At 36.9% G+C, this 17,982-nt stretch overlaps 1 protein-coding gene across 2 annotated transcripts in view; it reads right to left on the bottom strand.

Annotated features, from left to right (window-relative positions):
• Positions 1-17,982, bottom strand: part of PKHD1 (PKHD1 ciliary IPT domain containing fibrocystin/polyductin) — a 465,580-nt gene that overhangs the window by 130,718 nt on the left and 316,880 nt on the right. For both annotated transcript variants that reach the window (XM_077999818.1, XM_077999819.1), the window contains exons 55-59: positions 11,185-11,339; positions 9,605-9,757; positions 4,244-5,119; positions 3,187-3,355; positions 811-968 (exon numbers count right to left, since the gene is read on the bottom strand). In XM_077999818.1, the coding sequence (XP_077855944.1) occupies positions 811-968; positions 3,187-3,355; positions 4,244-5,119; positions 9,605-9,757; positions 11,185-11,339 (1,511 nt within the window). The remainder of the gene's footprint in view (positions 1-810; positions 969-3,186; positions 3,356-4,243; positions 5,120-9,604; positions 9,758-11,184; positions 11,340-17,982) is intronic.

Here is a 17,982-nt window from a genome sequence, read left to right as displayed (position 1 = left end):
TTCAGTCTTGGTCCTAGGGAGCAAAATTAGAGAAAGAAGGAAAAAGGTCTCAGGACATAGTCCTCTGACAGTCTCACATTCAAAACTTAAAAAAGGACAAGGAAGACCAGAAAAGACATCTAAAAAGAATCAACTAATGAGATAGGGAAAAAACAGAAAACCTTCTTTACGTTTGACCACAGCAGGTTCCAGCTGAACACAAATGGGAATTCAGAGTCACCTTGTTAGTGGAAATAAAAAGACAATGACCTCTCCAGGGGTCCAGCCATAAAAACTGATATAAAAGGGGGCTTTGCTTGCATAAGCAAGAAGACGAAGAAGTTTGGAGCACAGCCCTGTTTGGGGGACAGTTGGAGAATGGAGAAAAGGGAGACAAACCACATGACATCTACCCTACCATTGAGAGAGCGCTTTAAGTCCTGACAGAAAAGAAAGGTAAGCTTAAAGAAAAAGGAGCTGGTTCCATGGCAGACCAGTATGAAACACTGAGCATGATGACTGCTTCAGGCCCAAGTGCCCAAGCTAGGAGAGAATTGTCCTCCCAGCTGTGCCCCGAGTTGGGCATTGAGAATCTGCACTTTTGACATGGACACAGGCAATCTCATAGAGGGCACAGCAGTAAAGTTGTGAGATCACATAATGACTCAGCATTCCTGTAATACAGGTGAATTGGCAGCAGATTAGCACAGACTCCAACTTTAGAATTTAGGTCTTCACCAGTACATTTCATTCTCAATGAGCACAGCTAAACCAGCTCCTTCACAAGCACCCTTGCCTCTACCACAGGCACTGAGTTCAGATATAGCTTACCTGCGTTGAAGAAGGAGGCAGTCCATTCTGCCTCTGTTTTAGGAAATATAGAAACTGGTGGAGGCAGACCCAGGGCTCTCCCATCCAGATCCTTGAAGAGATATTTCCTTGGACTTGCACAGTCTAATTCAGGGCAGACTACTTTTCCTAAATCTTTCCTGTAAAGACAGTCAAAAAGCAACTCTTCCATTTCATGATAAGCAGCAAGAAGAAAATATACACTGGTAGTGCTAATGTTGTATAAAATAAATTCAACAGATTTTTATTATTGATAATGTGTTACATAGATATAAAATAAAACTCCTTATGAAATCTTTTTTTGCTGGTTATATGGTCAAGAAGAAAGACATTCTTACTAACCAAATATTTTGGATATCTTAATATGTAATCTTTATATAGATTGCTAATTTTTTAAGAAGATACAAAAAAGTTCCTCTCATAACAACTGAACATAATATAATTATTTTTAGAAACTTCAGGAGTTTGCAGTATTTTAGAATTATTATTATAAATATCAATTATATTTACACTATATAGAAAGAAAAATAGATATTCTCATTCAACAAATATCTACTGAAAACCTACAAATGACAGGCTGGGTAACATGACAGTAATAAAGACAAACACAGAACCTGCACTTTCAGAATTTAGAGTCAAGTGGGCTATATAAACAATTAATAGATAACTATAACATTGACTTATAGAGAACTTATTTTATTTCCACTAATCTAATGCTTTGAAATACAATAAGTAATAATATTAAATATTTATTGTATACCAACAATGTGTTGGGTATTATCAGCACAAAGATTCAGTTGTTAATATCACATAGTACTATGATTTGAATGATGGTCCTTTCAAATTTCATGTTGAAACTTAATCCTTAATGGAACAGTATTAAGAAATGTGGCCTGTGGGAGGTGATAAAGTCATGAGGATTCAACTCTCATGAATAAGATAGTACCCTTATAAAAGGGCTTGAGAATGAAGAGAGTGCTCTCTTGCCCTTCCATTTCTTCTCCTATGTGAGAACACAGCATTTCTCCCCTCTGGAGAGATGGTGCGACCAACAAGGCACCATCTTGGAAGGAGGGAGAAACCTTCACCAGACACCAATTATGCCAGTGTTTGATCTTGGACTCCCCAGCCTCCAGAACTACAAGAAATAAATTTATGTCCATCTGCAGTGGTTCCTGCCTATAATCCCAAAACTTTGGGAGGCTGAGGCGGAGGATCACTTGAGCCCAGGAGGTTAAGGCTGCAGTTAGCCATGATTGTGCCATTGCACTTCAACCTGGGTGACAGAGTGAGACCCCCACCTCCAAAAATAAAATAAATAAATTTCTGTTCATAAATTATCCAGTCTGCAGTACTTTGTTATAGCAGCACAAACAGACTAAGACATATAACTTTACAACTATATCAGCCTGGGGTAAGACATGAACATAAGGAAAACTGGATAGTGAATTTTTAAAAGTGACAAAATTACATAAATTGCCTACCTAATCATGTTTAGGTACCTATAATGATTCAGGGATGGACATCAAAGGCACTTGTGTTAAGTCAGACACATGAATGTTCTAATTAAGGTGGTTTCTTTAGCGTGTTTTTTTGTTTGTTTTTGCTTTTTCCAACTAAAGGAGTTTGCCCCAGTGTTGTGGGAAAGAACAAGTAATTCATTCCTCCGGCTTCTAACTTTCTACTCTCTTTCATGGCAAAAAAAATAAAAAAAATAAAAAAAATTAAAAAAATTTAAAAAACCCTCCTATCTAGTTTTCACACATTTGAATGAAACTCTTAGATCATATGTCAGAAAACAGTATTTACACCTGGTCTGAAATGCCAGTATCTGCTAGAGCTCATCGTTCAGTTCAGAGATTCCTGTCAGCAGACACAACCTCCTTCTATCTACTAGTTCCTGCACAAAAGGCTCCCAAGATCTCCTTCTGAAGACCACTGACACTTTACTCCAACGAAGAATGAAGAATTAGAGTCAATTTACAACCAGAAAGTTTGAAAACATCCCAAAGAAGTCTCTCTAATAAAGACAAAACAATAAAACATTATCAATAAAACTTGCACTTCATTACTTCTGCCTCTTTCATTAGCTAAAGAAAGTCACATGGCTGAGTCCAGATTCAAGGGGGAGGGAAATAGCCCCTGCCTCTTTAGTGAGAGATATTTTAAAAATCATATATCACAAGGCATGAATATACGAGGCGTAAAGAATTGGTCATTAAGTTAATGTATCTTACCATTCTAAGACTTATTTCTATTTCTTTGATGATTTTATTCTTTTTAAAAAACATGTTTAGGGTTTGAAGAATTGCCAAGTACTTCATAAAAATGGCTAATTATAAATACTAAAGATTATACCTGGGTTGTAATGAGGGAAAGTAGAACTTGTTTTTATCTTTTATCTTTAGCATCCTGGTCCTCTCTGCTGTTATTGGGTGCATAATTCCGGTGTTCTCTGCATTTGGTAGAATGCAGACATCCAGGTCATCGCTATAGCAACTCTTCACAAAACTAGAAAAGGTAACATCTGAAATTTTAAAAATATGTATCATAATATTATATCATATAAACCACCAGTCATAAACATCGAATATACAACTAAATATTGTTACAATAACATATACCCCAAGTTAGTTTAAGTTACCCAGGAAAGTCTTAGGAATTTACATAAATCTTGATATAAAATATCTGTAGTTCTTCAATACATGGACATTGTATTCAACAGAGAAGAGTATGTCAATACATTAAAGCTTTAATAGCAATAAGGCTTTTCATTTCAGGCTTAATCAAAATCCATTCATTTTACAGAAAGACAAACCCACTGCCAGATAAAGTAAGTAACAGGGGAGAGAGTACAATGGTACAAGAGATCTAATAGAAGATTAATGCACAAGTCATGTCACAACTTTGATTTTAACCCTTGCTGCTCAACCATCTACTAAGCAGCTTCAGATGAGACACAACTTCTACATTTCAATTTCCTCACTTGTATAATAGGAAAAATAACACCTAACCAAGAGAGTTCTTATGTAATCAAGTTAAATAATTGCTGTGTTGACCTGGAGTGGTCGCTATTGCCTGTAATCCCAACACTTTGGGAGGCTGAGATAGGAGGATTGCTTGAGGCCAGGAGTTTGAGACCAGCCTGGTCAAGATGCAAGATTCCATCTCATTATATTCAAATTTTTAAAATTTTTATTAAAAACTAAGTTGTAGAAAGCTCTTCAATATGTATAAAGCAGTGACTTTTGTAAGAAATTATAAACTACCATTGTGGCTATCAATACTCAGCAGGTTGGACAGCAAGCACTGGACCACAATGTACCTTTTTGTTGATAAAATTTCAGAATGCTATTAAAAATTATATGCATGGATATATGAAATGGCATTGCCTAGATAAAGTAAAGCATCCCACCTTGAAGTTTCATGATTCCTGAAATTGAATGGTCATTCCTCACTTTGTGCCATGGCTCCTGAGGCCACTGATTTGGCTCTGAGGTGAATACAGGCCACAGAATACCAATTCGACCCCCCCTTGGATTGGAAGGAGCTCTATCTGTTGATGTCAAGTTGGCTGAGAGAGGCTTCACTTTGTCCTGAATGCAGTCAAAAGAAGAGCTGGTAGCCACAATGATTGAATTCCTAAGCACAATTTGCACTTTTTTGATGGAATTTTGTGGAGCAGAAAATACATACACTACTGCCAAAAGACCAATAGTATTGTCTACCAGAGTAATGTTCTCTATCTCCACACTGTTCTCTATGTGTAACATGGCACCATAGTCAAAGTTCTTGAAAGCCAAGAAGCCGGAGATTCTGGTACAGTTGTCAAGTCCACTTTCCTTGTAGAGGTGAAGGCCATGAAGACTTGAGTGGGCCACATTGTCAGACCAAAGCAGTCCACAAGAGCACTTGTGGCCTCGGATATGAAAGCCAACTCTCTCTGATCCTGCCACAACGTTGCCATGGAGGTTGATGTCCTTTGCTTGGTTCACTTTGATTCCTGCCACCCAAATGGTGGACCACGCTGGCTGTGTCATCAGAACCACAAGGTTATTAGTGACAGTATAGGCCTGACCCTCTAAATCTATGCCATGGCCAGCTGTACCAAACACAATATTGTCATTTAAAAGTACTCCATGACTGGCAGTTGCATGAATGCCCCCGCCACAGCTCTGGTGCAGAGTAGATGATATGATCCAGGATCCTTCCGACACATTACTGAATTCAACAGATGAGTACAGTGGTGACCCGAAGTTCTGAATTTCCACATTAAGAAGTTGAAGGACACCTATAAACAAAATGCATGTCATCAGGTACTTTCCCCACAAAAGGCTGAAGAATGGCCCATTTTAGGGCATTAAGATATGAAGATTTTTAATGAAAATGTAAGTTTATTCTCAACACCAGCATCATATTTCACACCACAGATTCTCAACTAAAAAGGTAGGAATCATTACAAGTATCACATTAATGCCTGAATTGCATGTGCAGTCTGAAGAGTCTGGTGATAGGATGGGGAATGATGAGAGGAGAAATAGTAAAGAGGCAAACTTTGGGGATGGGCATGGCTAAGTTTAATGATTCTGTGCATTTGTCTGGGGCCGGATCAAAGAACTGAGTAAGAATAAAGAGATTCTGGGTTTCTGGACCTTCATCTCAAAGTCAAGTCTCCCTCTCAGCGTCTCAGTGACACCACGTGAAAGGCCACAGCCATTCACACGAAGACATTGCACAAATGAATATTAAGCATTTCTGAAGAAGGTTATGAGTGCAAAATTTCCTTCTGCTCAGTTGATGTCCAGAAGCGTGCTATTCAATACATGCTTCTGACTAAAATATGATAGAAGCAATAACATGCTTTTAAAATCACTTTAAAGATTCTGTCAAATCTTTTCTATATTTTTATCCTGGCTACATTTTATTCACTGTTTCATTTTCATAATAAGATTTTCTATATCTTTTATGTGAGGAGAAAATAGTAAATTATTTACTCTCATTTGTAATGTTATTTGTACTGTTTTAAATAGATATTGTTAAAACACACCATAAAATACAGCCAGTAAGTTGATTTAAAAATATGAGTCAGCATATATACTCTTGGTAAAATTAATAATAACATGATTATAGATGAATTAATATGAAATAATAATGAGGTGAATTTAAAACTTTAACTCTCATATGACACTCATTATTTGCAGACACTGTTCTAATTTATATTCATCTATTTATTCACACTCCTAATTTTCAAAAAAATCCTATGTGGTAGGTACAATTATTATCCCCATTTTACAGATAAGGAAACTGAGGCAGAGAAGAGTGAACTAACAAGCTAGGACTTAAACTTAGGCATATGGATGAGAAGTCGCACTATTAACCCCATGCAGGCATCCTGGCAAGACAGGAAGACTCGGTGTATAAAAGTAGCATCTCTGCATTATGATTCAGATAACTGCGCTATAGCTATTGAGCCAATAATTAGTTGTGCGTCCTTTGCTAAGTAGGTCACAACTTTGGCTCCTTTTATTTCATTTTTTAAGGTATTGACTAAAGTAAACTATGAAGTTATTTATCATAAAGATAAAGGAAGCAATACATTTGAAGTTTCTGTTTCACTGTTTTAATAATAGTATTTAAGGTTCAAAGACAGTACAGCCTAAGCCCCTCATTTCTTCACTACCTTTTTAGAGATGAGAAACTAGAACCCTTGCATATTGGCTGCCATGAAGAAGGAAGTCCTTTTGAGAAAGACAGGCTAAGTAAAAGAACCTATATGTCTCCTTGTGGCCAGGCAACAGGATTCCAACGTATTTAAATTTCTCAATGAATGCTATTGAGGAGGCATTGGTAGATAGTGTGGGCATACTCACAGAACAATAAAACATCCAAAAGATATTTGTTGGGCAATATCCCTCACAAATAGCACATAGCTGAAAGAACTGGCAAACCTGCTCTGTGGAACTTTGGCACAAAGAACACCAAATGCAAGCATAAGTCCATACATAAACAGCTTATTTTTAGCATTTAATGTGATTTTAGAATCTCTGTCAAGGCAACATGTCAGTATTATTGTTATTTCCTAGGTTTCTTATAAAGGATATTACAAGGGAGATAAATAAAGACATGCGTAGGGCATGGCATGAGAGAAGGGCATGCATCTCCCATACCCTCCCCGGGTACACCGCCTTAGTCTAGGAAACTCCACATGTTCAGCTATCCAGAAGCTCTCAGGATTATTTTAATTATCAGGTTTTTTAATGTCTTATACTTCCATGGATTTAATTCATAGTTTTAAACTGTACAAGGTCTTTTTACTTCTGTGCACATTAAACAATGACTGAAAATTAATCAATTAGTAAAGACTTAAAAATGTCTTGAGCCTTTAAATAAAGAATTAAGCAATTTTTTTTTTTTTTTTTTTTTTTTTTTTTGAGACAGAGTCTCACTCTGTTACCCAGGTTGGAATGCAGTGGCACAATCTTGGCTCACTGCAACCTCCATCTCCAGGGTGCAAGTGATCCTCCCACCTCAGCCTCTCAAGTAGCTGGAACTACAGGTTCATGCCACCATGCTTGGCTAATTTTTATATTTTTAGTAGAGACAGGGTTTCACCATGTTAGCCAAGCTGGTATCGAACTCCTGACCACAAGTGATCTGCCTGCTTCAGCCTCCCAAAGTGCTGGGCTTATAGGCATGAGTCACCATGTCCAGCCTGAATGAAGCAATTGTTTTATTCACAATTATCTTCGTATTTTTCCTTTTGAAAATCACTACTGAAAAATATTCTAGCAAGTGAAGTACAACTTGGTGGGTATTATTCAGGAAGAGACGAATGATGGAGCCCTCCAATATAAAAGTAGGACTCAAAAGTCTTGACCTGCTTTTCTGCTCTGTAACAAATCAGTACCCATATCTGGCATCTCTGACCTACACCTGCTGAGCCCTTCTTATTCAGGCCCTGGACTATGATTGAATTCTGGAACAGAAAAAACTGGTAAAATTTGAAGAATGTCTTGAGTTTAGTTCAGGGTAATGTACCAATGTTAATGTCTTTGTTTTGACAAATATACTAGTATTGTATCAGCTATTAATGGAAGAAAATTGAGTGAAAGGTATACAAGATCTCTCTATACTACCTTTGCAGCTTTTCTGTAAATCCAAAATCATTACAAAATTAAAAGTTTATTTAACAAGAACCAGGCTTGAATCTACCACCTACTAGTCAAATGACTTTCCTTACTCTTCATTAATATTTTTCATTCATATTTATTAAGTACCTAATTTACAGCAGTTACCACACTAGAAAAACAGATGAAAGACCTATTTCTCACCTCAAGGAGTTTATAAGCTAATGAAGGAGCTACATAAATAAATAGGCAATTGTACTATAGACTCTATTTCCTGTAATAGGAATATAAAATTCTCTTATGAGGATTTTAGGATTAAATAAGATAAATTTTTCACTGTGTGAAAACCAGCACAGTTTCTGATCCATAAGAAGCACAAAATAGAGTTTGAGTTTCCCTTCCCCAGGGGATGATGTAAGGATCAGCATTGTTAGAAGTTTAGGATCAGGTCAGTCTTGCTGCTGGTTCTGCTCAGACTTGGTGCTCAGCTGTAAGAACTGGCCTTCTGTCCTGTTCCTGTGACCATGCTCCAGCTTGGCCTGTGGTTTCAGTTAACTGGGGCCTTATCTTGCTCTCTCCTTCCTGATTCCCCATCTTCATAAATCTTAGAGTGGTCTATTCTTAAAAGATTGGAACCAAGCCTTTGTCTCCATCATCTAGAGCGGGGTTCTCAACCTCAACACTATTGACATTTGGAGGCAGATACTCCTTTCCTGTGGGTGGCCGTCCTGTGCATGCTAGATGTTTGGCACTATCCATACATGCCAGAAGCTCCCTCAAGTTGTGACAAGTAAAAATGTCTCCAGATATTGCCAAATGTCACCTGGGGTAGTGGGCGGAAATCACCACTGATAAGGGTTTATGGAGATACAGCTTGTTCTATTAACTAGAAATCTTAAATGTTTGATTTAAGGTCCAAACACTGCCCTTTACAAAACTGGTGAAATAGTTGTGCCAACAAAGAGTGTCCCATATTGAATATATTTGGGAAGTGTTTAGATCCTTTATTCTCAGCCTTCCCCAGGCCTTTATATATTCGTGTACACCATGATATTCTAAGTTGGAGCTACAGTGACAACCAAACTGTTTGATCAGGAAAGAACTTTGGAATAAAGTATAAGGAACACACGTTTAAGAAACGAGGTCCTAATCAAATAATTTTGCAGCATTCCAAAAGGGCTAAAACTTGAAAGAAACAAGAAAGATTGAACTGATCCTTAAAGCAGTCTAGAATATGGAAATCATTTTTATTTAAATTTACGCTATTAATTTATAGCATGAACTGATGCCTGCCATCAGATATAGCATGCTACTGGGAAAGAGTAATAGAAATTCAGGAAAGAGATAAAATTGAAGTGGTCATTAAATCATCTATAATTTCAAAGCAGAGGAAATTTCACATCTGCTGAAGATGTTTTCTTTGAGGTAAAAATGTGCATATGTGCTGATCGCTAGTATATTATTTTAACATCACACTGATAATTAAGCACAGATTAGGACTGAAAATTCATAGCTTCTCCAAGCACAAAGGAACTATCTCATTTGAACGTTTTGTTTTATAAATGAAAATTCTCACAGTTGGGATTTCTGGGTGTCCCAGATGAATAGGCTCCCATTGGTAATATCTAGTTACTTAACATTTCATTTACCTGAAAATTCTTCTCGGCTGGACTTCCTCAAGGGCCCCACAAACAGTCTCCCCCTACATGATATGTCAGGCTGAATTTGTATATTTCGAGTCAACAGTCCAACCTCAGCAGCCAAACGAATGTGTCGGCCATCCTCCGTGACATGGACACTTCCTGGGGCAATAGAAGTTGGGGGAAAAAAAACTTTAAAAATCTATTTCAAAAATCACTAGCTGGGGACCCAGCAAATCTGAGAAATGAAAACATCCTTTCCCCTCGGAAGTTCTACCAACATTAAGGTCTGCTTTTCCTCGGGCATTCTCTACAAAGGTCAGCTGAGAAATAAAATAACCCATTCACTTGTCTCTCTTTGGGATCAGAGTCACAGTGTTTGAGCAAGAATTCATTTCTTCTTAATAACTGTGGGTACTGGGACAGGTCACTGGTTCAGGGAAGTCAGGGCAGACCTGTCCAATTAGTGGGGTTCCCAACCTCCTTCTTTAAATAGGTCAGCATGAGACTTCAGTGTTGGGTTGTACATTGTCCATGGACCTCTTTCATGAGAGTGAGGAATCCCAGATCAACTGAGGCAGTGACAGGGCAAAAGCAGCTATGTGTCAGAGTAAAAGGAGAGCAAGAAGCAGCACCAGGCAGCAGCAGCGCCCTCTCATGGTGGATCTTCCACTCATCATGGCCTGAACAGCTTCCGCAGCAGTGGGAACTAAGCATCTTGCTAGTTTGTTTCACTGTCTACCATTTGCATTTCACCTTGCATCTTACTGAAATCAGTGCTGAAGATTTCTTTTTTCTTTGCTGCTTATTAAAAAAGAAATCCTCCTGGGAACGATGATTTAGACATAGCTTGAGACATTCGTGGTGAAACCGTGGATTTGACTCTCACATACCAGAGACAAAAAGACATTCTCATTCCCCTTTATTTCCACAGTTTATTACTGATCAGCTATATCTCCTGGGTTAGATTTATTTATTAGACTGAATCAGGAAGGTTATCGTGACTTATTATTTATATGTAGTACATTCTGTGTATTGTGTATAAAATATTTGGTACCTTTTTTATTTAAAAAAAGGTCTGGGCTTTTTTCTTTCATTTTTTGCAGTAATACTAATAGTAGCAGTTAATACATAAAATGTACTTCATGTTAGGAAGGACACATTTCTAAGTATGGAAAATGAAATCATTATTTACAGTAACTACCATATTCTAAGGGATTGTAATTCAATGTGTCAGGAAATAAACTGGAAACTCAGTGCCCATGAGTTTTATTCTGGCTTAAAACTGCCCAATGACCTTGAACAAGATTCTTAACCCTTCTGCTCTTAGACTTGCCATTATAAATAAGGAGCAAAATGTGTGGAGATGTGTATGTGTGTATGTATATAACATCCAAGTATTCTTTAAAAATAAAGCAACAAAATTAATGAAGGAATAGAGATAAGGCCATGTAGCATGAGTCTAGGGCAGCAAGAAGGCATTGTTCTTCCCCTCTGAATGGCAATCAGATCCAAGGTCCCCAGCCAGGTTACCAAACATGGTCTTCCTGGCTCATTCACTTCCCTTAACTAGCAAACCAAAGCCTTACCAATGTGTCGGTGTTTGAGCCGTTCATGAATCCTCACATGGTGGCCCTTGACTTCCTTCACAGTGAGGACCTCTGCTTCATGAGGCTCATAAGAAGAGGAGCTAAGGACGATTTTGTCATGGGGGCGCCAATCCACTGCATCTTCTACTATAATTCTGTAACAGCATAAAAATGGCATTGGATATAGTAACAGTGCAGCACAAGTTATCTATTAACTCAAGAGCAAGAAAAGGAAATCCACTGCGACCAACATATCCCACCAGAGAAACTGAAATGGAAATAAGACATGACAGTGGAAAAAAGGCTTTTGCAAATAATTTAATTTAGCTAATGGAGTCAGTTTTCTGGCTTGGAAATGCATATGTTACAGAGATGGTGAAGATACTCCATGACCCCTGAAATAAAACAAAGGAATAAAAAACAATAAAAGTTCCAGAGGTTAGCACACATGTCTACATCAGCAACCTTCCTTCTGGATTAGGGAATAGATTCAATAATAAAAGCATTTCAGAAGAGATCTTTTCTCTAATTTTCTGAAGAAATATAACGCCATTTTTTGACAACCTTGGACATTTTGCACAACTTTTCATCATTCATTACAACTTCTACCTTCATAGCGAGACAAACACAAGTGTGAATCGTAGAGGTGTCACTTACTAGCTGTGTGACCTTGAGAAGTCACTTCACTCCTCAGCTGCATATCCTCATCTGAAAAGTGCTGTATTTGTACCTTCTCTCTTCTCTCTCATCACATTATGAAGCAATGAGGGTCGTGTTCATTTTTGGTGTTTTTCAAGACACACATTTAATACAATTTCTGTTCAGTCTTTCACTGCTGCCTAGCATTCCCTCTGAATATGACTGTTTTATTCTCTTCATAGTCAGTACCAATTTCAACACCATAAATGTAATTACCTGCTTCATTAGCTAATGCCCAAAGTTTAGCAAGCTTTGATAAATAGTCTCCTCTATAGTGAATGTTCATTCAGACGACAGTGTCCATGTGCAGGGCATTCAATCATTCAACCTTTATTGACTGAGCAAATCTTATGCACCAGACAATATAGTAGATGCTAGATACATACAATAAGTAAAACATACATCATTTGTATTAAAATACGTAACTTAAATTCTGCCCAGCACATATCTTTAAAGAGTCTACTGTATGGGTGGAGGATTAACAGATGTTTAATATACAGTATTAAGCCCTGAAAAAGAAACATAAATTAAACCTAATCATTCATAAGGGTCTAATAATGAATCATATGAGTCTAATAAATGAAATATTATAATAAATTCATATCTACATACCTAAGGTTGGAGAGAGAAAGAGTCATAGAGAAGAAAAAAGACTACTATCAATTGATGCAACTTTAATGAAGGAATTTAGAGTCTTAGCTCTGTTCCTGATTTGCTATGACTTCCTAGAAAACTCCCAGTTATAGAATATTTAAGCAACATTAGCTTTGAAAGGCAAGGAAACTAAGTTCCAAATAGATTAAATAGAAAAATGTAAGACTAGATAAATAACTGGAGCCACTGATTGAATTAGGACAAAGGAAGACTACCAATGAAGTCCAGCATTTTTTCCACTAAATACTCTCACTTTGTCTATCTTATTTTTAGTTCTTCGGGTGCTAAATAGTATTAGAAAAAGAGTATTCCCACATTTCATAATCTGTGAAATTATAAGAAGTCTATGATCCATACAATGGAATACTGTATAGCCATTTTTAAAGTATCTTGCTGAAGAGCATTGAATTACAAGAAATTTTGTTCATGATGTATTGATTTCAAAAAGCAGGACATAAAATAATATGCTTCATTTTTTAATAAAAATAATACATGCACAGAAGAGAGGAAAGATGCATGTTAAAATGTTAGCCTACCTATGGAGGGTGGGATTATTAGTGATATTCACTGAAATCTCAATTTTCTAATTTATCAGGTAGTATACTGTAGTTAGGGGAAAAAAAAGTCAATCTGCTGTATAATTTAAATTAATCCTTTACTTCATAGTTAGTATTATTCAGTAGTCCCCAACCTTTTTGGCACCAGGGACCAGTTTTATGAAGACAATTTTTCCACGGGAGAGATGGATTCGGGATGAAACTGTTCTACCTCAGATCATCAGGCATTAGATTCTCATAAGGAGCATGCAACCTAGATCCCTCACACACACAGTTCACAATAGAGTTTGCATTTTTATAAGAATCTGATGATCCCTGATCAGACAGGAGGTGGAGCTCAGGCAGTAATGCTCCCTTACCCACCATTCACCTCCTGCTGTGTGTCCTGGTTCCCGAAAGGCTGTGGACCTGTACTGGTCTGTGACCCTGGGAGCTGGGAACCTCTGACCTAGATAACCTTTTTATCATTATTTATATTGTTGAATAAAGCTCTTCAAATGATAGGTCACTATAATATTCTGAAAAGTTTCATGTGAAAGTGAGACTAAAACTCATCCACATGAGATATTTTTAGGGCAGTATTCTGTGTAACACTATGGGAGTACATACATATGATTACACATTTGTAAAAATCCATAAAACTATTTAACATTGAGTGAACCCTAATGCAAATTTAAACTCATAAAGCTTCATTTTCTAACTTCCTTATATAAGCCATATGCTCCAACCAGATTAATCAGTTCACTCTCCCCTACTTCGCTCTTCGGGTCTCTCATTCTTGAAAATGGACACAAGTCACTATGGTCACTATGCCTTCAAGAAGTCTTCAATGGGAGTCTCTTTCCACTGAATGCCCGAAGCCTCCCCACTTTCTGTACCACCATCAATTTGACATAACAAATGCTATTTATTGCCTTGTGAGTGACTGATTTTGTACTCTTGTCTTCTGTGACCATTCAACTTTTATATTGTTCATTGATATTTAATAAAAATAAGACTATATAAGGCCAGGTACAGTGGCTCTTGCCTTATAATTCCAGTACTTTGGGAGGCCAAGGCAGGAAGATCACTTGAGCCTAGGAGTTTGAGACCAGCCTGGGCAACATAGTGATCCCATCTCTACAAAAGTGAAAAGATAATAAAAAACTTAGCCTGGCATGATGGCACACACCTGTGGTCCCAGCTACTTGGGAGGCTGAGGTGGGAGGATAGCTTAAGCCCCAGAGTTTGAAGTTGGAGTGAGCTATGATCATGCCACTGCATTCCAGCAGCCTGGGTAACAGAGTGAGACCCTGTCTCGAAAGAGGAAAGAAAGAAAGAAAGAAAGAAAGAAAGAAAGAAAGAAAGAAAGAAAGAAAGAAAGAAAGAAAGAAAGAAAGAAAGAAAGAAAGAAAGGAAGGAAGGAAGGAAGGAAGGAAGGAAGGAAGGAAGGAAGGAAGGAAGGAAGGAAGGAAGGAAGGAAGGAAGGAAGGAAGGAAGGAAGGAAGGGAAAGAAAGAAAGAAAGAAAGAAAGAAAGAAAGAAAGAAAGAAAGAAAGAAAGAAAGAAAGAAAGAAAGAAAGAAGGAAGGAAGGAAGGAAGGAAGGAAGGAAGGAAGGAAGGAAGGAAGGAAGGAAAGAAAGAAAGAAAGAAAGAAAGAAAGAAAGAAAGAAAGAAAGAAGGAAAGAAAGAAAGAAAGAAAGAAAGAAGGAAAGAAAGAAAGGAAGGAAGGAAGGAAGGAAGGAAGGAAGGGAGAGGGAGGGAGGGAGAGAGGAAGGAAGGAAGGAAGGAAGGACAGAAAACAAAAAAGAAAAAAATCACTATCTAAATCCCATAGTACCTAACAATGTTCTAGGAATTATTAAAATTATTACTTCAAACTTTATATTAAAAACATGAATGAACTTAATCTGACCTTTTCTGTTCTGATTTCCTAAACCTTGTGAGTTCATTAAAATGTATCTTTCCTCTATACTCCTGATGTCTTTGGGGTTCTCTATATCATGAGAACCATACACATAGGTGAAAGGAGCATTGCCCCTTCCACTTCTATGTCCATAGAGCAACAGTGGTAACTTCAGATGAAACTGGGGTCTCAGTATCAATAGCCTAGTTGGTTCTGCTAGTCAAATGTCAGTTTTCCTTAAATTCCAACATCCACTATTCCTAGTTCCAGTCTTCAAACATTATGGTTGCCCTCCAATCATATGAAGAAATCTTAGCTTAATGACTGGCTCAAAATCCCAGCTGTATTCTATGCTTCTGATTAATATGACTCCTAGAGTTACAGGGAAGAGGTGAGAGTTGCTTGTTGTTATGAGCAAAACATACCTCAAATAAAAAATAAACAAAAAATTAAAAGACTTTTTTGCAACATAATTGTACCTAAATGGAAACCATATGAGAAGAGAGAGGAAAATATGAATAATCACTGTGAAAGTCTTTTTAAAGATAACTCTAAGAAAATATAAACAAAATATCAGCACAGTTTCTTTATTTTGGCATAACTTTTGACCTAGTTCAGAGAAAAATAATATTTACTAGTCAAAAATATAATACTTATTATTTACAGAGAATAAAGAAGCTCCAAAATTTGATTTCAAAGTTTTTACAAAAATGAATAAGACATTCACTTGTAAACACCTACAACTTAAATGAATTTGTTAACACTTGTGAGATCTTAATGATAATAACTGCATTTGACCATTAAGTTGTTATTATTATAACAACTTAGTTCAAGTATTAGAATATAGAGTTGGTGGTCTGATCCATTCATTGGCAGGAGTTCAGAATCACATATGTAACATCTAAAAGATGATGGTTTTTTTCATATGTTAGAGGTCCAATAAACTACTGGGTTCTATTCCCAAACTGACTACTATTTTGATGCTGATGACTACTATTTTGGCTCAGAGGGTACAGATCACAAAACATGTCCCCTCTCACCTGCACCCCCAGGAACAGAGATGGCCACAGACTTCTGAACTCTACTAACATTTAGTCTTTTTTATTTTGTAACTTCAGTTTAAAATTTTTCAATCAGTGCCATTAAAATGTAATGAGGATTCTCAGACTGTATTAGTCTATGCTTGATAGTAAAGAAATTAAATTCTATAATGATGCTGGTAAAGATGGTGAGTGACAACAATAATAGCTATAGTTGATACCAATTATTTGTCTACCTGACTTCCTCTCTGCTTCATTCCGGAAAATCCCTCACACCTCATCTGAGAACCGCTCTGCTCATCCACTGTACTGAAAGCTGTGAGAGCTGCAGGTTAAAGTCCCGTCCCACAAACCCTTCACGAAAGGTTTGGCATAGGATCCAACCTGCATTCATTCATCAAAATCCTTCCCCTGGACTTTTGAATGAAACTGAGGAGAATTAGTAGTAATCTCCTCACTGGTGGTAAAGCTAGGACAAGTCAAACAGATCTGAGTTCACTTGCACCATACAGAATGAAGAAAACCATATTCCAGTAGAAAAAAAAAAAAAACGAGGTTGAAATAAAGAAGTAAAAAAGTAGAGGAGGAGAGGAAGGGCTTGATATTGTCTCCAAAATGGCTTAAGAAGGGTTACTTTTACTTGTACTTGGCACTTAAAGAGTCCCAACTGCCACAATAGCTACCCTGTCTTAAGGCTTACACTGTGCCAGAAACTGGGCTTAATACTTTATATGCATTAACTCCCTCAATCCTTATAACTATTCTATTAGCTATGTATTGTTACTCACATAATTAAAGAAAATAAAACTGAGGCTCAGAGAGAGTAATTTACTCAAAGTTACACATTTAGCTAACTACATAACTAGAATTAGTCTGCCTGCCCTCAAAGTGCAAACTCCTTTTCATTGCAGAATATATTTCCAACCTACCTTCCAAACATACAACTTTCACCAGCATCAAAATAGTAGTCAATTTGGGAATAGGACCCAGTAGTTTATTGGACCTCTAACATATTTAAAAAACATCATCTTTTAGAGGTTACATATGTGATCCTGAACTCCTGCCAATTAATAGATAAAGCCACCAACTCTATATTCTAATATTTGAACTAAGTTGTTATAATAATAAAGTGTGAGGAAAGAGCAAAATAAATTATAGTAGTATTTGAAAATAAATTCTAGATTCTCTCATTTGTTAGATAAGATGCTATTGAACCAAGAAGCTCAATAAGTTCTGATTTCCAGAAAATACACATCAAGTCAATGTAGCAGGCATTTATTGGAGCCCTTCTTTATGTTCTGTTGTGCACTAGACACTAATATACCAAATCAACAATAACAAAAATATATCCCTCTCTTACATAAGCTACTTGGAGGAACAGGACACACAAATGTTAAACATCTTAGTGTTATGTTTTTCTTAAAATTACAAATCCTAAAATCACATCTTACATTCAGATGATGGGAAAATTTGTAGAGTCGGGGAGACCTAAAGCCCTGTGTCAGATGTAATGGAATCTTTAAAGATAAGTAGGAAGCTATAGACTCAAGGAGGAGATGCAAGAGTACTGCATCTGATACTCTTATTTCACTTATTAGGTCCTTAAGGAGCCAGTACAAAAGTTATTGTAGAGAGCCATGTGTGAAGTGCTGAAATGAGAATGTAGCAGAAGGGAAAGAAAAAAGAAGTATTCCAAGCAAAATATATACAAGGAATACATCACTAATTTAACATAGGAGATAAAGGAATAGATATAATCAATTATGACATCCAATTTAAAGGTTTAGGGCCTGGAGAAAAGGATGAGGTAACAAATGATGTGATTTCTTCTTCAGTTCACAGTTTCTTCCTTGTAAATAACAGACTATATTAATAAATCACTTCAGACACCTCACATCTGTCAAAATTACCAAAACAATGAAAGATAACAAAGGTTAGTGGGGATGGAGAGAGGAGAGAACTCT

This window comes from Macaca mulatta, chromosome 4 (genome assembly GCF_049350105.2).
Source record: "Macaca mulatta isolate MMU2019108-1 chromosome 4, T2T-MMU8v2.0, whole genome shotgun sequence".
Classification (NCBI taxonomy): domain Eukaryota; kingdom Metazoa; phylum Chordata; class Mammalia; order Primates; family Cercopithecidae; genus Macaca; species Macaca mulatta.
This window is presented reverse-complemented; position numbering and strand designations above follow the sequence as displayed.